Here is a 21,177-nt window from a genome sequence, read left to right as displayed (position 1 = left end):
CATATCATTTATATCGAATGCACCCAGTAACTCCTATATTATAACCATTAAAATAAACAATAACTAACAAACGCATGAAGACCAGACTCACCTTGTTCTTGTTCTTACTAGCAATGACGTCAAACGTGAGGCCACCTTTAAATTTCCGGCTTTCTCGATCTGTGATTGGCCCATTCGAGTCAAAGCACCTCTTCATTGGCCCCTATTTGAAAAAGTCGGAAATGAGTCTCTAGTGGTGATGCGCTGTTATCGCGAGACGATACTACAGCTTTTCACGAAATTTGACGATATTTGCCTGCGACATGTCGCAGAGCACAGTAGTTGAGCTAAAATTGGCAGTAAATATGTTGATCATGAAACCAAATATACACAATTCTATAGAACTTTACACGCCTTTATCATCACGTTTTTAATTTTATAAACTGTGCCTGCGATAACTGGGAACGTGATGACCCAGTGGCCTAATGGATAAGGCATCAGCCTCCGGAGCTGGGGATTGTGGGTTCGAGTCCCATCTGGGTCGTATTTAGCTTCCGTTTTACGTGAAAGGACACAGAAAGAAGTAAATGATAGCAAATGATTGTTCATAGCTACATGGGATGATAAAACCGGGGAATTGCACTCCGACTCCAATTTGTCTCTTACGAATGTTACTGCATTAAACTATGGAGCCTTGACCCACGAAAATGTACCATACAAATCAATCAAATACGTAGCAATAAGGTTTAATCACGACTTTAATGCTAATGTTTGAAATCTGCAATACCGCAAGCATCCAAGCGTCGCCTCAAAGTTTGTGACATTGTGACCAAAAGGGGGCAGTGGTTCTATATGCGTATGACTTTTACCGGTATAGGCTACACATTCACAGTGGCAAACAGAATAAATCGAAACAATTAGTTGACGAATTTCTATACAGTATTTATCCCGGTGTTTCACCCAACAGGCACATACTTCTGTTTCCATCTACGCAGTACGGTGTTGTGCCGAAATCTCCACCCTGACAGTGTATTAGGCAAATACATTTATTTATAGACTAATACACATGAAGCAAATAGCCAAACCGAAAACTGCAGACATTACAAGTGCCTCCCCGCGATCAAACCGCCCTAAAAATGTTTTAATGAAACGCAGCCTAACGCGATCATTGACAGCTTCCATAAAGGACACGTTTAAAAAAATAGCTTTCTGCTACTAAGATCAGTGAAATGTAGGCTAAACTGACAACGGAGTGAAGAGCAGAAATCTCAACTAGCAGGCAAGCCGCAGCAATGAAGAATTGAGTGTGTGCGCGTTCAGGCGGGGGTTCTGGCAGAGGGGGAGATTTTCGGCACAACACCGGCACCGGTGTCTGACTGGGCGATGGATCTAGCGGACCTGCTCTCATTTCCGGCAGAGAGGAAGAGGCGAAGCCAAAGGCAATGCTTTGGCAATGTTAACATATGTTTCCCATGCCAACAAAGCCTTTTGAATTGAATTGAATTAATTGGGTCCAAAATCTGTCTTCTCCAGCAGGTGGCATTTTAAAGTTTTTGTATGGAGGTCAATGAGCGTGTCGAATTTAGTTAACAAAAACATGTAATGCCTTATTTGCTACGTGCGGATTATTTGATCGAATATACGTTTCGTAATGATTACGTTGTTACGAGTGTACTGATATAAGTAGGACACGTGACATCCTGGCAATTTTGAGAAAAACACGTTATATCGGAATTGTGCCTGGTCGTCACTAGTTACTACAGCCACAAAGTAAAAAAAAAACGCTTATTTCTAAAATGTCTATTTTTAAAATGTTATTTTAAACCTAACCATTACCACATTGCTAACCTTATGACTAACCTTAACCTTAAATTAAGACCAAAAACAAAATTTTTGTTTTAATTAATATTAAAATATTTAAAATTAAAATTAATATTAATATTATATATTAATATTAATATATGAATATATGAATATATGAATATATATAACCTTAACCTTAAATTAAGACCAAAAACAACATTTTTGTTTTAATTAATATTTATTCTAAACATGTTCTAACTTTGTGGCTGAAGTAACTAGTGGAAACGTTCACACAAGAATCTGTCCCACCTGATCTTGCCTCCTCCCGACTGCCTCCCATTTTTTAAAGACATTTATTTTCACTGTTTGAGCGGGCACTAGAGTATCTGGTCAATATCATGGATAATCTGTATTGAGGATCAAAGCCAGGCCACGGGTACTTTTCAGAAGCAATTTACATAACAATGGCTAACTGTGAACTTTAAAACCATGTTACTTTAAAAAAAAATACTGTTCAAATGCGACAGCCTATGACAATCCGTAATCACTAATAATCATTACCATCAGTAATTAGTGGAATTAAAGGCTAAAGTCTGGGCCACGTTTTTTTCCAAAGGCCCCACACACAGTAGCCAACTAAAGACCGAAGGGTGTTGCATGCATATAATTCGGAATTTAATAGGCCCTCTATGGCTTCATGAATGAAGTGTCTCTGATGTCACTTTGTTTACCTCTGCGTCGGAGTGACACGCCTTCCATTCCAGGCATATAAACCTCAGGAATTCAGAGACACTCCAGCAGACTTCGAAATTGATCCAAAAGTACTTTTCAGGATGACAGTGATTATTCTACTCCTGCTGGTACTTGCGTTGACTTTTTCTGAAGCGGAGAACAATGGTAAGTCGAGTAACAATTCTTGCTGCTTTCCAACTGTGTCTAATCACATTTACATTTGACATTTTAAGGAGAAGAATGTTGACCGTGTTATTGTAGATCAGAAGATCCATTAGGAAATAGCAATTGCTTTTAAAACCAATACACTTAAACTTTTTTTTTTTTTTGTATCTATTGTAAATGTGATGACATGGTTTTTTAAAGCAATCGAAACATTTTCTCAGAGGTGCAATAAAGAAATAGATGTATTGGCTTATCAAATCGACATTTTATTTATTTATCACTTGCGCTGAATACAGCTGATGTAATAGACATGACTAAATGCTTGCTTACGAAACTTTCCCGGTGATGCAGAGTTTAAAAATAATCATAAAAAATAGTAACTAACACACGAGGATTCAAATAAAATACACAAGAAGGGAGCTATATACAGTGAGTACCAGTAGCCTACCAGTTCAATGTGCAGAGAGAGGTACGACGGATTTGAGGAAGATGCAGTACGCACATGAAGTCAAGGTAAAGTGACTAGGCATCCGGATAGATAAAGAAAAGATTAGCAGCAGAAAATTACGAGTGTAAAAGTGTGTGTCTGTTGGTATGCGTTTGTTAGGGTTTTGTGTGGGTGTGACCGTGTAGTGTGTGTGTGTGTGTGTGTGTGTGTGTGTGTGTGTGTGTATATAACATCTAGCAAGTGTGCGTCGGGTCAGTCAGTGCAAGGTAGAGTCAGTGCAGAGTAGAGTCAGTGCAGAGAGTTTGGGATCCAATAATTGACTATTTAGCAGTCTGGCTATTTAGCAGTCTTATGGCTTTGGGGCAGAAGCTGTCTCTCAGCCTGTTGGTTTGAGAGCTCTCTATGGCTTAAGTGTCTGGAGTCCTTGGCATTTTTTCTGACCTTTGACACTGCCTGATATAGTTCCTGGATGGCAGGACTTTATGTATGTTTATGTATGGAATTAAAGTACATTTTATGATTGATATCGCATTTTTTGTCTTTCACAAATAAGCCTATACATCTCGGACATATCTAATTCAATCTTTGTATAGGTCACTTTACAAAAATATAATCATCTGAAATGTGCATATCATAAAGCTGGAGTTAACAAAAAGAGTTACATTGTCATAATCTGACAATTTTTTTTACAACTATCGTTGTCAGGAAGTTAGATCTAGTTCGTATTACAAAGCATACTGCCACTAGAAATGTACGTATATCTAGTTCGTATTACAAAGCATACTGCCATTAGAAATGTACGTAGTTTAGCAGACGCTCTTATCCAGAGTGACTTACAGGAGGAGCAAGTAGGGTTAAGTGCCTTGCTCAAGGGCACATAAACAGATGTTTCACAAAGTCGGCTCGAGGATTCGAATCAGTGATCTTTCAATTACTGGACCAACATGCTTAACAGCTAGGCTACCTGCCACCCCATAATGTCGATTTTGATCGTTGAGGCTACAACGATTAACCTGTTAATGTTTTACTTTACTTTTAAGTGTTTGGCTTGTGTTGGCGTACTTAATAACGTCTGGATGAAAATGTCTTTAGAAATAACTATGTAATATCAGTAGATTAGATTATATGGTGAATACTCAAAACAAAACAAAAATCACAATTGAATATGTGCAGTGCATTTAGCATGCTTTAGTTCAGTGCACGCACTCAATTTATTTTAAGTGACTAGGTTAGTCTTACTGAGATGAAATATCTCTTTTACAAGAGACCTGGAGACCTGATACTGCTGGGTGTAACTGGATTGTCCTTGCCTGCTTTATCCAGAGCTGTTCTCCGTGATCAGCACCCCCCCTGAGAAGGGCCAGAGTGTTTTACCTGGCCAGAATCAGAGCACGAGGCTAGGGGTCAAAGAACCCTCTCTCCCCATCAACGAGCTCCTGGAAAAGGGCAGCAAAGTCGGGGACTCCAAGTACGCCCTCCACCCCCTTCCCTCGGGGGTCTGGCCCAAGCACAGTGACCCTCGCCCCGGCCTCCACAACAAGAGCAAGAAGGGCCCTAAAAATGACCGCCTGATTGAGCACAACAGCGAGAAGAACCGCGACGAGGCGAGTCTAGTGCTTCCCAAAATGCCACTGACCGCTGCCACCAACCGCACACAGAAAATAAACGTGGACCCTCACCGGGACCCCCACACCAACTTCAACAACCCTACACAGAGTGACCCGGACAGTCACCCCAACTCCAGACCCAGGGGCCAACCTCACTCGGCCCCCTCCCCTCGCAGGGACCCCTCAACCAGAAAGCTGGACCCGGAGGAGAACCGCCCTGGGGGGAAGTCCAGTCTGTACCAGTTCGGCGGCGCCACCCGGAATAACAGCCGCTCATCTGTGCTCCTCAACCGTCGCTCCTCCAGCCTGCTCTACCATTTCGACATTCTGAAACGAGGTACCGAAAATGACACTACACCCCCACACTATGTATGGTACAAAGTGAGCTGTGACAGTGCGAGACTGCTGCGATTTCAGTATAGTTAGCTAATTACCTCTCCAGCCACAAATTGCTGCCTACATCCGGAGTGAATGTGTCCCTTTGTGTGAAGTATTGGGGAGTGAGAGGTTATGATATCAATGCTAAATATGCCTAAGTGAGATCATTTATAATGTAGTAATTAAGGGGCTAGGACGGGAAATGTGGATCCCCCTCATGCGGAATGCGACGCCTGGGTTCTGTAATGACAACTCTGGTCCTTCTAATGACACTGGAAATAAGTCTGGCTCCACACAAGCAGGCACGGTCGGTCACACTCTCTCCTTCTCATCTCCTCCTCTCTCTTCCTTTCTCTTTGTCTCCCTCTCTCGCAGAGTCCGACTTCCCTCACGAGGCCGTCTGCATGAGTGAGTGCAGGAAGGAGAAGGAGGAGAGAGAGCACTACTGCTACAGTGAATTTGGTAAGTGTGTGTGTGAACGAGGTTAGACTATGGTATGAAAGTGAGATGGGTGGCCTGGCCACCATCTTCCAGTGATCTCTCCATAAAGACCAAGTCAAGTGAAGGGTAAAGGGGACAAAATAAGGGTATGACACAATGTCTGGTGTTGTCTATTTGAAACCTGCCAATCATGCTGTAGTTTAGACTAGAGTGACAGACATCCCCTTTGGTCATGTTGAGTCTTCTCACCATGGCGCAGGGTGAAGTTGCCTCCAAAACGCTGATCTTGGGTCAGTTTTGTTGAGCCTAGATCTGTCCCTATGAGTGCTCTGTGCTACTCTCCACTTTAGAGTTACAAACAATGACCTTTACTTTCATTTGACCGTTTGCCTTTCCATTTCAGCCGTCAATGGGGTCGTTCACGACATAGACGTGGTGCGTAAGGGGATTAGACTCCTCACACTGATGGTGAGCAGCGATGGCTTCTACAAGATGAGCCGCCTCTACGTCACTCCAGACAGCTTCTTTCTCAAAGTGCGTCTCCTTGTCCTGGACACCTACAAATGTAGCAAGCCTTGTCCTGACATCAAACTAGGTAACTGTCAACTTAAGGAACTAATGAATGCATCCCAAATAGCACCCTATCCCCTAAATCAGGGCACTCCAACCCTGTTCCTAGAGAGCTACCCTCCTGTTGGTTTTCAATCCAACCCCAGTAGCAACTAACCTGATTCAGTTCATCAACCAGCTAATTATTAGAATCAGGTGCGCTAGATTAGTGTTGGAGTGAAAACCTACAGGAAGGTAGCTCTCCAGGAACGGGGTTGGAGTGAGAACCTACAGGATGGTAGCTCTCCAGGAACAGGGTTGGAGTGAAAACCTACAGGATGGTAGCTCTCCAGGAACAGGGTTGGAGAGCCCTGCCCTACATGGTGCTCTCTAGACAACAGTAGTGCATCATATAGGGCAGGAGTATTCAAGTCCAACCCTGGAGATCTGAGGTACTGCTGGTTTTCTCTTCTACCTGATCATAAATTGCACCCATCTGGAGTCCCAGGTCTAAATCAGTCCCTGATTAGAGGGGAAGAATGGGGGGGGGGGGGGAGCAGTGGAACTGTCTTTGCGGTCCAGATTTGAATTTGAGGGATATAAGGTGCCACCATGGCTACGTTCCGATATCAACACTAGCATATTAATGGATTCCCAATACATTTCTCCATGCTATGTGGTATGCTAGTATAGTCAATGGTACTGAACTCATGTCTTGAAAATAAAATAAAAGAGAGCCGCACACTCTTGGAGCTCAGATGCAAAAATTTAATACCAACGTTTCGACTGAACTCATGTCTACCAGTTGAGCAGAGAGACCAAATACTGAATTCACTGACACCCTCTCTACCTCCAATGCTATTCTATAGGTAGCCGGTACATTATAATGGGTCAGATTTACCACCGGAGGCGCCACCTCCCCAACGACCTCCTGGCCCTGCTGGGGGGAAAACTGAAGCCAGGGGACGGCCTCCTGCGTAGCAACAACTACGTCAAGCGCTTCAACAAGAGGAGACACCAGAAAGCCCTGGAGGCCACCCGCTCCAAGTGTAGGTAAAACCAAAACAGACTATCGCCCCCCCTGCAGTGGCGGAAAAGACATTGCAGTCGTCAACATGAAGTGACTGAGACCTATAACCCCTACAGCATTTCAGCAGAGACGTAGATGGACGAGGCCAATATGTTGTTTTTTTCCCGGCATGGACCTCCTGCACTTGTTTGTGTCATAATCCAGGTTGAGTGGTAATGTTTTTGCTTGTCTGTCTTTACCTTGAGGCTTTGCGTCCTCCTTGATAGAAGACACAAGTGGAGTCTATATCAAAGGTTCTCGTCTTTCAACCTCTGCTTGAAGTATTGCCCCATCAGATTTCCTAAATGGATTTTTATTTTATTTTGTTTTTAAACCTTTATTTAACTAGGCAAGTCAGTTAGAACAAATTATTATTTACAATGACTGCCTACCCGGACCAAACACGGACGACACTTATTATTGTGAATGAGCATAGAGTTGGCTAGAGGGCACACTTCACAAAGATAAAATATGAGCTCTCTAGTATTTCTCTACTCTAGTCATTTATTAAGATGTCATAGTACTGAAAATTATAATTTATTCATGCCTGGTACTTGAATTGGTCAGATCAGTGCCTCTCAAATTGGTTTATTTTACGATTGAACAATTCTGCCAGTGAACCCAGAGTTCTGGTTCAATGGAGTAATTCAGGTAGAGGACATTTTCATTGGCTAATCCGATGTAAAACAAAGTTTCATCAGAATGTTTTGGTTGTCCCGTATCAACACTTGAAGATGGTGTCTGAGCATGTGAATGAAGCCCATATTTACCCCGAGGGAGGAAGACTTCCAACTCCAGCCCCACTATTCACACGAACACACCCGCACATCTTCGATTTGGCTTGTTCCAAGGTATCCTAATCATCCATGTTCCAAGTTATCCTAATCATCCATGTTCCAAGTTATCCTAATCATCCATGTTCCAAGTTATCCTAATCATCCATGTTCCAAGTTATCCTAATCATCCATGGGAAAGACGATCTGTTCAGATCTAGATCTAATCACACTGGTGATTCTCCAATGGCAAGTGTCCAATCACATTTCCCCTTTAGCACTTGGTAGGAAACTTTAAAGGACTTCCTATTGACTGAATATACAATAACAGCAAACTCCTATTTATGCCTGTAAGAAAAGCTGTCAAATTTTCATACTGTTTTTTTGTGCCTGTCATTTGATTGCAGGAAATGCACTTTTACTGTATGTGAAAAATAAGGGGGGGGGGGGGTAGGATGAAAGACTGGAAAAGCATCAACAACAAACCCCAGAGGAGGAAAAGTTGAGAAGACAGAAAATAAACTAAAATCAACCTATTTTTCTAATATTAAAGATGTGTACAGTTTGAAATATCCAATGGAGAAAACAGACTTCATAAGGGAACCTGGTGGTATTAGTGAGTGTTTTTGTAAATCTAATCAGGGGAATCTGATCCCCAGCGCACCTGGACACACAGGGCTTCAAAAAAGTGCGGCTCTCCTTGCCGGTTCTCTTTGGAGATGGTGGGGTGAAAGCTAATGCCACCTCTGGCCCTTATTTTTTCATACACACACACGCAAACATACACACACACACACACACACACACGCGCACATCCGATGGGGCAAAAGCTCAAAGGAGGCATTTGAGAGTGGCAAAGGGAAGGTGAGAGGGGGAAGGAGAGAGGGAGGAGGAGAGATGGAGGGAAGGTGAAAAAGAAGGAAGGAAAAGGTTATAGCGCCTTCAAAGTATTCACACCCTTTGACTTTTTCCACACTTTGTTGTGTTACAAAGTGGGATTAAAATGGATTTAATTATCATTTTTGGAAGGTGGAAGAATTTTTAAAAACATTTATTACAAATTTATGACAAATTAAATATTAATATCTTGATTAGGTAAGTATTCATCTCACCATAGACAATACATGCTAGAAACACCTTTGGAAGATATTACAGAGTCTTTGTAAGTCTCTAAGTGCTTTGCACACCTAGATTGTACAATATTTGGCCATTATTCTTTGTAAAATTCTTCAAGCTCTGTCAAGTTTGTTGTTGATCATTGCTAGAAAGACATTTTCAAGTCTTGCCATAGATTTTCAAGCCAATTTAAGTCAAAACTGTAACTAGGAACATTCAATGTCGTCTTGGTAAGCAACTCCAGTGTAGATTTGGCCTGGTGTGTTAAGTTATTGTCCTGCTGAAAGGTGAATGTGTCTGTTGGAAAGCAGACTGAACCAGTTTTTCCTCTAGGATTTTGCCTCTGCTTAGCTGTACTCCATTTATTTTTATCATAAAAAAACTCCTGAGTCCTTGCCGATGACAAACATACCCATAACATGATGCAGCCACCACCATGCTTGAAAATATGAAGAATGGTACTCAGTGGTGTGTTGTGTTGGATTTACCCCAAACATAATGCTTTGTATTCAGGACAAAATGGCCTCATGGTGAAATCCTTGAGAAGTGTTCTTCCTCTCTTGCAACTGAGTTAGGAAGGACGCCTGAATCTCTGTAGTGACTGGGTGTATTGATACAACTCCAAAACCTAATGAATAACTTCCCCATGCTCAAAGGAATATTATTATTTTATCCTTCTACCAATCGGTGGCCTTCTTTGAGAGACACTGAAAAACCTCCATGGTCTTTGTGGTTGAATCTGTGCTTGAAATTCACTACTCGATTGGGGGACCTTACAGATAATTTTATGTGTGAGGTACAGAGATGAGGTAATCATTCAAAAATAATGTTAACCACTATTATTGAACACTGAATGAGTCCATGCAACTTATGTGATTTGTTAAGCACATTTTTACTCCTGAACTTATTTAGGCTTGCCATAACAAAGGGGTTGAATACTTAGACTCAAGACATTTCAGCTTTTCATTTTTTTTTATAATTAAAAAAGTGTTCTACAAAAAAAAAAACAATTTTTACATTATGGAGTACTGTGTGTAAATCGGTGACACAAAATCTCAATTTAATACATTTTAAATTCAGGCTGTAACACAACAAAACGTGGAAAAAGTTGAGGGAAGTGAAAATTTCCTGAAGGCACTGTGTGTACATACATCAAGACAGAGAGAGACCCCGGGCTCTCTCCATTCCTGAGGGAAAACTTTGACTGGATGATAAGATAGACATCCAGGCCACAGACCCTTGGTCTAGCCTGTCATCTTTGACTATCCTCATACTTAAAATGAGCAAAAAGCCAAAGGTTTGCACTGTGTGCACATATCTCATCTCATACTACATGGAACTAATAAAGATGCATTTGTTATTTACTCATTGGGTGTCGGTGTGGTCTGTGGGTCTATTCATGTGCTATCGGTGGGGGCTAACACTCAGCCGAAGCCTTGCAAACACACATTCTTGAATGGCACCACAGAATGACATATATAATCACTTCTGGATTCATTCCTGACCAAGATGGCTGCCATAATGAACACATTCTGGAATTATGAGCGTCTATGACATCAGCCTCTCTAGTGAATTATAGGATCTCTATGTATGGTGCACACAGATTTGAACTGGAGTGTATATTAAAACAAAATACTGTTTCAATCCTGATGATAACCCCTGGTGATTAAGTGCCCCAAAACAGGGTCATAATTGTGGTGTAATAGGGGCTCTGTCTGGCCTAGGGAATCATTTTTGAACCGAGCCGTTCCCATGCTTTGAAGTCCATCTGGGAACATAGCTGGAGAGAACAGATGCAGTCGGGCAGGAAACGGGAGCTCGCTCGCATCTCGGCTACCATCACAGCGGGACAACATTCCTTATGGAGAGGAATAGGGATAAGGGGTTGGGGTAAGGGACGAGGTGGGAATTTGTCCTAGTTCCTTCCTGTGTGACAGAGAGAGCGAGAGAGTTCCAGCCCCCAAGCCACAGAGAGAGGAATTGATGGGACTTGTGGTCATCTGTAGTCCATTTGGTGTCCATGCAAAGCTCTGGATTCAGTTAGGGGTTTGGAGTGGAGGAGGAGCGTGAAGAAGGGAGCGGTGTGTGGGTCTCTTGGTGAGAGGAGAAGGTTAAATGAAAACTCCACCCAAACTATCTTTTGGTATTTGTTTCATTAATCTATTGTTGATATAGTCCCAAAATGTTTTGCATGGCAGCAGTCAAGTTTTCAAGCTATGTAACTTTGAAAATACAGAAATCTAGCCCATATGATGCATTTTGCAACATATGATGAAAAACACAGAATCATATCATGCAAAATGCATCATACAGGACTAAATCAACAATGAACGAAAGAAACAAATACCCCCCCCCCCCCAAAAAAAAATGTTTTGGGGTGGAGTTTTTGTACAGGGGAAATACAATGTGTGTGTGTGTGTGTGTGTGGGGGGGGGGGGGGGGGGGGCATAAGTGCTGCCCTCAGGCATCATCCCCTGCTCTTGTCTGGGTAGAAGTTGCCTATAGGCCCAGATCTAGGATCAGCTAATCCTCCCCGAATGTCTTATCTTTTGTGGAACCCAGGAAGAGTAGCTGTTGTTTTCACAGCGGCTAATGGGGATCCTACTAAATACCAAAAATACCTGAAACATTTACAGGAGGAAATGCAGAGGAGCTGCCTCTAGATCAGTGTCTGAGGCAACTTAATCCAACTCCACTGCGGAAAGGGATGAGAAAGGTACAAACTACTTAATATTCATGACATATTCCTGACCAAAGTGACCTGACAGGATAAACACGTCCGGACAAAACTCCTGGCCCTTTAAACACAAATGAATTACAACATAAGCACGTAAAAACAAAGATGACAGCACATTGGACAATTGATGTCAAAAACATGACTTTATTATCTAGGATGAAATGTCCTATCAAGTACAAAAAAAGGATCTCATAAGAGTTGCCACAATCTGTTAAAAACATAGAGTATTTTCCCCCAGTTATGTTTCCTCTTACATTTACTAAAAAAAAATGAAATATTTTCAGCGATATGAATAAATAACAACAGATATTGTGATGAAGTTATTAAGAGATGTGTAGAACTGGTTGGTTCTTAAAAATAAAATAAAAAAAACTCTTCAAAAAGAGTCAACATTCCCCGCCCGGTTTTAAATCAATATGCACACAATATGCAGCACTTTTAATATAAAGGGCAATTTTACCTAAATGTAGAGTCCACTATGACAAAAGATATTCTCTATCTATTGAATCTACAGGTAGGCTTAGTTGCTGGTTAAGACGGTCAAAAAGAAAAGTACTAACGCTATAAAAACCTCTAAAATCTCTTTGTTTATCGACAGCCATATTATACAACATGAAATACAAAATGGTGGACGATGCATGTAAGAATAGAAACTGGAGTGCATGGTTTGAAATGCAAACAGGTCTGTGAACAGGACCTGACAGACAGACTTCGGTCACCTCATCTCTCAACTCAGTCCACCTCAGAAAAAGTTGTTGGCACTTCAAACCAGGGTTTCGGTTATTTCCATTTCAATTTAGGAAGTAAACTAAAATTCCAATGAAAATGGTTCAGTTCACTTCCAAAATTGAAATGAAATTTACCCCAACCCCTCTTCAAACCTAAGCCTAAGAGATTAACTAAGAGCACCAATGACAACTCCAAAAATGTTCTCCCCCCAACAAACAGTACTGCCTCGACACAATTATTACAGAAGAGTTCCAAATATGATCAAAATGGCCAAGAGTTCCTAAAGAAATCTTCATACAAACCCCAACTTAGTATGAAGATTCTTCAACGAAGGTTGACTTCCTGATTTACTGTTGTAGACCACAGCATGTTTACTTGATGCAGTGCAGAACTCAAAAGCATTTGACTTAATCCTTTATAGGGGGCCTGTGAGTTGAGGGGGGGGGATTGCGGTGTGGATGGTCAGTACACTTAGGTTAAATATGCCCTTTTAACGGCTTTCACATTCTCCAAGTCCATCCTCTGTTATTTTCCTGTCGAAAGACTTGGAGAGCTTTTCTTGTTTTCATCGGATGAATGTCTTCAATTAAAAATGTTCGAGAAGCCTCTACATGGCGAGAAATAGAGCTTGTTTTCTGAATGTCGGCTGTCGTTTCATATACACCAATATTCCCGTCTTAGGTGGTAACAAAGAAAAAGGAAAACAGAGGTTCAACATCTGAAAAAACAAGGTTTTACAAACAGGATAGCATTTCCACATTGAGACATGACATAGAAATGGTAACTTGGACTCTCTATGGCCTGTTTGGAGGTCAGGGCACATGCATCTTCAAGGTGGCACCATGTGGGATCTGATCTAGGATCAGCTCGTTCCAAACACAAGCAGCCAGACAGGTGTGTGTGTGCTATTTAGACCCATTTTGAATGAGGAAACAAGAGACAGCTGGAAAATGTCCGTGGTTGTCTTCCCAAATGGCACCCTATTCCCTTGATAGAGCACTACTTTTGAACCAGGACCCATATGGCTCTGGTCAAAAGTGGTGCACTATATAGGGAATAGGGTGACATTTGGGACATACACAGTCTGAAATGGGAGTTGACCCCAGGGAAGGATGAATAGCTGATACAAAAGAGATGTGAGATTAGTTAAGGAATTAACAACTTGAAAAGAGTCTACTGCTGCCTTGTTTCGTACTGCCCTTGAACAGCCCATTAGCTTATTGACTTCAGGGGGGTTTTCTCCCGCCATCCCTCCATTTCATCCACCAGATCGGAAGTGTTTTGAAGGGAAGGAACCAGGCTGTGAACTGAAAGTCTGAGCCTCCCTCCCCCTGTTTGTTGGGGATGTGGTATCACCCATCATGAACACTAAGGGTTTGGATAATGGAGCCTTCCACTGCCAGTCTCTTCTCTTTCCACGGCCATAGAGGTGGTTGAGGAGTGGCGAGGGCTCATCCGGTTTGGTACCAAGGCCGTTCGGCCTGAAGCACGCGTCGGCTACGATCTTCGAGGAGTGTGTGCTGGTTTTAAACAGGGGGTGTGACTCCCACTCCCAAGTCCGACAGGTGTGGTATGTGTGTGGGGACAGGTAAGAAGTAGCCTGGCTTCCCCATTGGAGTATGAGTGTTCAGGGGGAACCACATTGGCAGCCATTTTGACAGTAAGCTTTAGAAGGAGTGCGGTCTGTGTATTCTAAGAGGCTGTAGACTGCAGTTTGTTGTTATGAGACCTACAGAACGCAGAGAGAAGGGGAAACAGTTGATGTGATCGCTTGACGTGTTTAAAAAAAAATGAAAAATGAAATTAAAAGCTTGACAAATCACAAAATGTGCATGAGGGAATACAACAACTCTTATTGGATGCCAGTGGGGTCAGACGTTTGAGCAGAGAGAGCAGCCATGTTGGTGTTACATTAGTTTAATGTTCTAGAAGGCTTGTATGTACAGTGAGAACATACCATTTAAAACGTGGGACAGTCGAGTTCATCAGAAATTAACTGCAAAGCTACACAAAATACTATGACCTATATATATATATATATATATATATATATATATATATATATATATATATATATATATATATATATATATATATATATATATATATATATATATATATATCTCTTAGCATTTTTTCTCTCCTTTTGAACACATAATACACCTTCACAAAAGGATATAATATGCACACAAAACAATAACGTTATATATGAATAAATCAGATAAAAGACTAACTGGTAAACGTTGCTAATCTTTTTAAAAATGGCCAGCTAAGAGGAGGTACAATATTTGCACTTCATCAATACAATAACCGTCCTCCGTTAAATTAAGTGACAGGTCATCTGCACATGTGGAACTGACTTGAATGCAACATTACATGTGTGAGAAATAAGTTCCGACATTTGAGCAAAATCTAATCCCAACGATGAGGTTGTCAACTAACCTTTTCGAAAACTTGATATTGTGCCTCACAAGTCACCGGATTGAGATATAAACAGGAATGAACTCAACTTCCATCGAATGTCTGTTGTCTGTGAAATGAATGTAGGAAAAAAAAACCTAACAGATGTTTCCCTTGATTGCTGTTTGTGACCAACATGGCTGCCATTGTCAAATGGAGAAATGTTTTTAAAGTGTCTTTCCTTCTAAAAATACAAAAAAACACACCAGTGTGGTTTATACTGTAAATATACTTTCTTACAAATAGTTTGACGCTGTTTTAAAGAATTAAAAACAGCAAGGTCCAGGATAGCCTAATGTTTTTTTTTTTTTTTTTTTAGAGTGACCCCGGCACCCAGCTCAGATTCCAACTACAAGGCCAGACTTATGACATCACAATCTGTAAGAGAGGGAGAGAGAATGGATGACATAAACACATGCAGGTGGAAGCACATGACCATAAGGACACAAACACACAATGCAGGGGAGGAGGTATAGATGCAGAACTACACGCTAAAGACAGGAGATGGGATGCTAAGGACATTGAGCATGGATTGGACATCGCTACTACACAGCTCTAAAGTGAATGCCAATAGAAAGCTGGCGCCACACGCGTACACAAACAGGCTCCACACAACAGACCACAGACAGATCTGTGTGGAAGGGCTGGCGGTCTGGTGGCAGCTAAGGCCCTCTAGGTTGGACCCCAACGGCAGATGTGACAGAGACTAAAGCACTACAGATGGCAAAAACAACCCCCAAAACACCAAACTTCACAGAATCATCCTAAAGTTGGGGTTATGTCTGAAGGAAGGGGTGGCCGAGAGAGGGAGGGATAAGAGAACAGCACAAAGAAGAGGCGAGGACGGAGGAGGAGCGCAGGCGGATACGACAAAGACGGGGGAGGGGCGAAAAAAGGGTGGGATGAGCTCAGAGTTTAAAATGTCAGAGTTGACTGACGAGGCCAAGGGAGAGGTCAGAGGTCTTACCTGCTGGCTTTGAACCCTTTGAGCTTCTGGACGAAGAAGTTCTCGAGGACCTCGGCGCACTGGTAGAACGGCGAGTCGCTGGGGTTGTAGTATCGGCAGTTGTCGAAGACTTTGGTCATGTCCGCCACGAACTCCGTCAGCCTGATGTAGTGGCGCTTCTGCAACCGCTCCTCCATTGTAGAAAGGTCTAGAAAGAAGGGAGGAAGACAAGAACAGAACACAAATCACCTCCGGAATCATCAAGTTGACTCTTCCCGACATCCTCGCAGAGTCGCTTCAAAAGGAATTGCAGTTTATGTGGTGTAAATATTTGATAGATAATCAAGTATGCGTCGAAAAGAGCAATACATCACTTGTACGTCAACTTGACCGTCAGAAATACTAGCTCAACGCTAGTTTCGACCCTCGATCACCAGGCTCGGGCCATTTCAAAGCGAATTACACGGGATGTGACCGAGCGGCCGACGCGTTGATTCTGGCAACATGATGTCACTGTTATGAAATTTGCCTTTGAAAGAAGTTGAAAGTTGACACTCAATTATCACGATAGTTAGCTAGGTAAGCTAGCAACAAGCTATTATGACCCTATGAAGGATCATAATTCCCCACAGGGCAGCAGTGGTTTTCTCCCGTGTCGTGCCCCGGGGCTCCATTTTAAATAAACATATCCGATTCTTAACCTTCCCTCACCCCCCACCCGGTCAGCAGGCTGACCCCGTGCCCATATCAAAGAGGGCCTTCTTCTCAGTCATCAGACTTCATCAACAAACACCAAACTTATGCCGACCGGACAGCCGTGGCCAGACTTGGCTTTTTCTTCTGCAGGGTGAAAAGGTTTCTTTTTTGCGGGCGGTGGACTAGAGTTTCCAGGCCCAAGTCGAATGCACTGTAGTGTAGAAGGGGGCTACTGTTGTGTCCAAGTGTAGAAGTCTCTGGGGTTTTTCCGGCAGCTCATTAACAGGTTTGTTTGTGTGGAAGTTCAAAAAGGCCCTGTTGACGCAAGTCCGCCTTTTACATGGGCAGTTTGATCTGAGTTGGAGGCCTTTCCTCTCTAGCAGGGCGATGGGGTGTGTGTGTGTGTGTTTGGGGGTGTGTTTGTGTGTGTAACAACTTAGGAGTCCCTTGTGACGACTATTCCAATTTATGACAACAGCACCTCTTTTTTTTACAACGTTGAATCAATGCAAATAAGCAGAACTATCCCCCCCACTCACCCATTGGTTCCTTAATGACTCCGTAGTAGTCTGGGGCGTCGTTCGGGTCCACCGGCTCCAGGAACGGCCACGCCATTTTGTGAGCCTGATGAGAGGCAGGGAGAAAGAGAGAGAAAGAGAGAGGAGACACTTGAGAGACGTGCAGCAGCAACAGCAAAGAAAAGGAAGGAAAACAAACAAGAGGTTGAAAATGGCATTGGAAGCAGCTGGTTCAACAGAGATGTGCTCCGGCTATGTCCGTGCCATGCGGACAGAGAGGAGGAGGGGAAGAAGAGAGGGAAAAAGAGGAGGAGATAAGGAAGAGGAGGGTGGAAAAACCCCTGTAGCCAGGGCAGTTGTCCAAGTGCCGCCCAGGGGACCAGCGTCACAGATCAGATAAGAGTTGAGAACAGAGGAGGGCTTTGTTCCGTATCGTCCCGACGCCTGGTAGAGGGGGAACGAGGGCGAAGGGAGGAGCAAAGGAAGGGGTGACATACCTGTAAGGAGCGCAGGATTCTCCTTAACCCTTCGTTATCCTTGTCGGTGAGCGGCGTGAGCACGGTCATGGCGTCCTCTGTGGACTGGCACTGCGGACACACGTACTGGTCGATGTGGTTGGCCTCGCTCTGCAGGATGCCCACGCAACGGCCGTGGTACCAGTTCTGGCAGCGGTCGCAGCCGATGTAGAACCTGAGCGGGGGCGAGGAGGAGGGTTGCAGGGGTGGGTTACGTTCATTGTGCCTGATGAACACGACCCTGGTTTCTGTTCCAAGTCCGATTGTAAGGAACATTGCAGAAAGTGTGTCTGCTTTAAAAGCCAGGGTGATATAGACATACTAATTTCTGGTTTTCATCGAGTAGAATTCGCCGCACACTATTGAGGGAGAGAATAGTCTTTGGAGTCCCATGTGTATAGGGGAAGAGGGGATGTGTTCTATCAAAATGAAGGAATGGCGGGAATCAACGCAATTGGGCATTAGATGACGCATTCTCAGTACGGATGAGCCTAGTATGCTGATACGTGTTGCTTGGAGGGTTGTTTTTAGTAAACAGAACGCCTAAATAGCACGTAGTGCGAGTAGTACACAGTATGTCGTTTTAGTAAGTAGTAGGCAAGACAGATTTCAGAGGGCCAATGTCTTTACATAAGGAATTCAAGCTCTGTTAGACAGAACAACCTTCAACCCTAGACGTCAAAGGAAATATGAAACAATACAACGTTTCACTGAAACTAAACATCAAAAGGTCAACAGATATCACCCTCTAATAGGTAACACTGTACGTTTTTGCCACTGAGAACCCCAATACACCACACACACTCCTATGCACTTACTGTGCTTCGTCGTAAGGCGTTCGGCAGATGCAGTAGAGCTCCTCTGTCTTTCCCTCCTGGGCCCGCTTGCACTCGCTGCAGATGTAGTCGTCCATCTTCTTGGCCTCCTTCTCGGTGACGCCCACACACTCGCCGTGGTACCAGTTGGTGCACAGGTCACAGCCAATGTAGAACCTGGGAGAACACAGGACGTGAAAGAATGCCAAATCACTATGGGGGTCAAACGAGGTCATTCTAACCCCCATGGTTTCAGGTACGTTTGTTAGGAATGTATCGAATGCCATCTGTGTGTTGCCAGAGTGTTTCAACTTCCTGGTTGAGGGCATTTCAGGAAGTTAAATAATGAAGAGTTATCAGTTAAAGTCCAAACACACCGCAATAGTTTCAGGTGAAATTGATCTTGACTTGTGTTAATGTTTGAGCTTCCTCGTAAATGGTTAATGGTATACATTTTGACTGTCTCTTCAGAGAGGCATTGGAGGAAGCTTACTATACATTTAACGTGTTTGAACTAGATTGACGCTCCTCAGAACGGCTTTTGGACAAGGGTCACGTTTGCGGTACATAAAACGTTGGGGTACGGCCCAAATGGCGCCATGTTCCCTAGCGCACTACTTTTTGACTGGAGCCCAATGGACACCTTAATTCGTGTATAGTGTAGTGCTTTTGGCCAGGGCCCTGCATAGGGAATAGGGTGCCATGTAGAGCACAGCCAGTCTCTTACTTGGACTCGTCGTAGGGCGTTCTGCAGACACAGTAGAGCTTGGTCTCCTTCTTGCTGTCTGAGGTAGTGGTGGTGATCATCTTCTTCTTCTTGGCGTTAGCCGTCGACGCCGCGTCCCTCTCCTCCTCCCGCTTCCGCTTGTGGGCGAAGGCCCCTGGGTTGAGTTGGGAGGTGTGTGTCAGGGCGTGCTGGGCGTGATGCGTGTGTGCGGTGGCGGCGTGGACGGCCGCCTGGGCCCTTTCCTTGTCCCGTCGCAGCTTGGCGAGGTCCCTCCTCAGCTCATCCTGTGGAAGGAGATACGGGTAGAGAGTGAGATCAAAAGTGTGTGTGTGTGTGTGTTGGACATCTGTGTGCAGCTCTGCTACCATGTGTCCATCGTGAGTACAAGTATGTTCATGGGAGAATGCCGTGTGTGTGTGTGTGTGTGTCTGACCTGCGTCTCCAGCTGCAGCTCCTTGTCCAGCAGGGCTCTCTTCTTGAGGATCTCGGCCTTGAGCGTCTCCTTGTGCCGGCAGAGCAGCGACGACAGCTTGGTGGCGTTGGCCTTGGTCCTCTTCTGCTCGCCTGCTTCCTCCTTCTTCCTCTTCTTGACCGCCTGCTTCTCGTCCTTGTCGATCTTGTCCAGGATGAACTTCATCACCTGGTTGCACACAATCATCCTGGGTGGAAGGGGAGAGAGACAACATGTTATAGGCCTTATAAGACATTATAAAGGCTCATACATGCTTATAGCCATTTATAAAGCTGAATACCACCAGGAACACAATCATCCTGAGGGGAGTGGTGGCTGGGATTTTAAAACGTTTTTAGGTGACAGTGGATCGTCTTCATTTCAGTGTTCCCATCAATGTAACAGGAGAGTTAGCTATGAAGATCATTTTCATCCATAGTCCAGTGAAGGACATTTGAAGTGAATATATATATATATATATATATATATATATCTTTTTTTTTTGGGAGGGGGGGGAATTCAAGTGATCAAATCTAAATGGACTTGAAGGAAATGTAAAGTATAATGTTTCCATACATCATGAACCTTTCCATGACCCGTAACCTCACACTACGAGACAAAACATTGTAAGCCAATCGGTAGCCATGTCACATGTGACAGATGTCAAGAGTGTTTTTGTTCCCTGTGTTTATTTAGAGGTGGGGCCAGAGAGCAATGGAAAGAGAGACTAGCAATAGGAAGCCGCTGCTCTCTCGCACACTTTCTCTCTCTCACACACACACACACAAGCTGGGGAGGTCAAGGTCAACCATGGTTCCCAGACTGTGTCCACTGACGTGACTGACCACAAAAGAGAGAGATGGAGGGAGAAAAGACCCAAAAAATTGGCCTGCCGTGTGAGCCCTGGTCAAAAGTGGTGCACTACATAGGGACCAGGATGCCATTTGGGATACAAACCACAGTGCCCTGGCTTGCCCTGCTCCAGGACTGTAGGTCTGGTTTAAACCCAGTGAGGAGGACACAAACACATGGTCTGTCTGAGGTAACCTTTCCCATGACCCAGACACGTTAAATATAACCCCTGGCTTTCTCCACAGGGAGGGAACGGATGACACCTCCACACACACGGCGGGTCAACACAAGGACTAATCGTCATGGCAACAGCACTAGCTAGCGCCTAGTCCCTCACCTCTGGTTCTCCTCTCTCTCGGCGGGGGACATGGGCTTCTTCTGCTTGAGGTGCTCGATCACGGCGTTCTGCTTCATCACCACCTGTCACAGATGAGACAGAGGGGTCAGAGGTCAACTCAGGCCTCACACGGTTGCGTCCCAAACGGCACCCCGATTCCCTATGAAGTGCATTACTTTGGACCAGGTTCCATAGGGATCTGGTCAAATGTAGTGCACTATATAGGGAATAGACGTCAAATATACAGGAAGCAGGTGTTAATTACAACGCAGGCAAAATACATGCGTTGCAGAACGCAAGACGCATAAACACACAATAAAGAAACCTTATGCAT

The 21,177-nt window shown here is 43.7% G+C and overlaps 2 protein-coding genes and 1 non-coding gene across 10 annotated transcripts in view; 2 read left to right on the top strand and 1 right to left on the bottom strand.

Moving 5' to 3' along the window:
* Window positions 1-450: 450 nt before the first annotated feature.
* Window positions 451-523, top strand: trnar-ccg (transfer RNA arginine (anticodon CCG)). The gene has a single exon. It is a non-coding gene; the product is annotated as a tRNA-Arg (tRNA).
* A 2,034-nt stretch (window positions 524-2,557) lies between these two features.
* LOC110485994 (UPF0450 protein C17orf58 homolog) lies at window positions 2,558-10,424 on the top strand. The gene is made up of 5 exons (XM_021557268.3): window positions 2,558-2,679; window positions 4,451-5,071; window positions 5,488-5,574; window positions 5,957-6,148; window positions 6,972-10,424. Exons 1-5 carry the CDS (start codon window positions 2,616-2,618, stop codon window positions 7,157-7,159), a joined length of 1,152 nt encoding a protein of 383 aa, XP_021412943.3. The 5' UTR covers window positions 2,558-2,615; the 3' UTR covers window positions 7,160-10,424.
* A 1,497-nt stretch (window positions 10,425-11,921) lies between these two features.
* Window positions 11,922-21,177, bottom strand: part of LOC110485993 (nucleosome-remodeling factor subunit BPTF) — a 56,414-nt gene continuing 47,158 nt past the window's right edge. For 4 of the 8 annotated variants that reach the window (XR_002468019.3, XR_016485821.1, XR_016485822.1 and 1 more), the window contains exons 25-33: window positions 20,844-20,926; window positions 19,637-19,862; window positions 19,204-19,487; window positions 18,480-18,653; window positions 17,644-17,836; window positions 17,168-17,252; window positions 15,954-16,140; window positions 14,969-15,364; window positions 11,922-14,255 (exon numbers count right to left, since the gene is read on the bottom strand). Coding sequence is in view for 4 of the 8 variants with exons in the window: in XM_021557263.3 (XP_021412938.3) it covers window positions 14,219-14,255; window positions 15,954-16,140; window positions 17,168-17,252; window positions 17,644-17,836; window positions 18,480-18,653; window positions 19,204-19,487; window positions 19,637-19,862; window positions 20,844-20,926 (1,269 nt within the window). In the remaining 4 variants the exon portion in view is untranslated. The remainder of the gene's footprint in view (window positions 14,256-14,968; window positions 15,365-15,953; window positions 16,141-17,167; window positions 17,253-17,643; window positions 17,837-18,479; window positions 18,654-19,203; window positions 19,488-19,636; window positions 19,863-20,843; window positions 20,927-21,177) is intronic. The other 4 variants (XM_021557263.3, XM_021557265.3, XM_021557266.3 and 1 more) reach the window with 1 other exon arrangement.

This window comes from Oncorhynchus mykiss, chromosome 13 (genome assembly GCF_057628025.1).
Source record: "Oncorhynchus mykiss isolate SJ-2025 chromosome 13, ASM5762802v1, whole genome shotgun sequence".
In the NCBI taxonomy this organism is placed as follows: domain Eukaryota; kingdom Metazoa; phylum Chordata; class Actinopteri; order Salmoniformes; family Salmonidae; genus Oncorhynchus; species Oncorhynchus mykiss.
Note: the sequence above shows the minus strand (reverse complement) of the source record. Positions and strands in the feature narration are given on the sequence as shown.

Coding starts and splice junctions, on each gene's coding strand:
- LOC110485994 (XM_021557268.3), top strand. CDS start 2,616: ATGACAGTGATTATTCTACTCCTGCTGGTACTTGCGTTGACTTTTTCT. Junction 5,575..5,956: donor CTACTGCTACAGTGAATTTG/GTAAGTGTGTGT, acceptor TTTCCATTTCAG/CCGTCAATGGGGTCGTTCAC. Junction 6,149..6,971: donor TTGTCCTGACATCAAACTAG/GTAACTGTCAAC, acceptor GCTATTCTATAG/GTAGCCGGTACATTATAATG.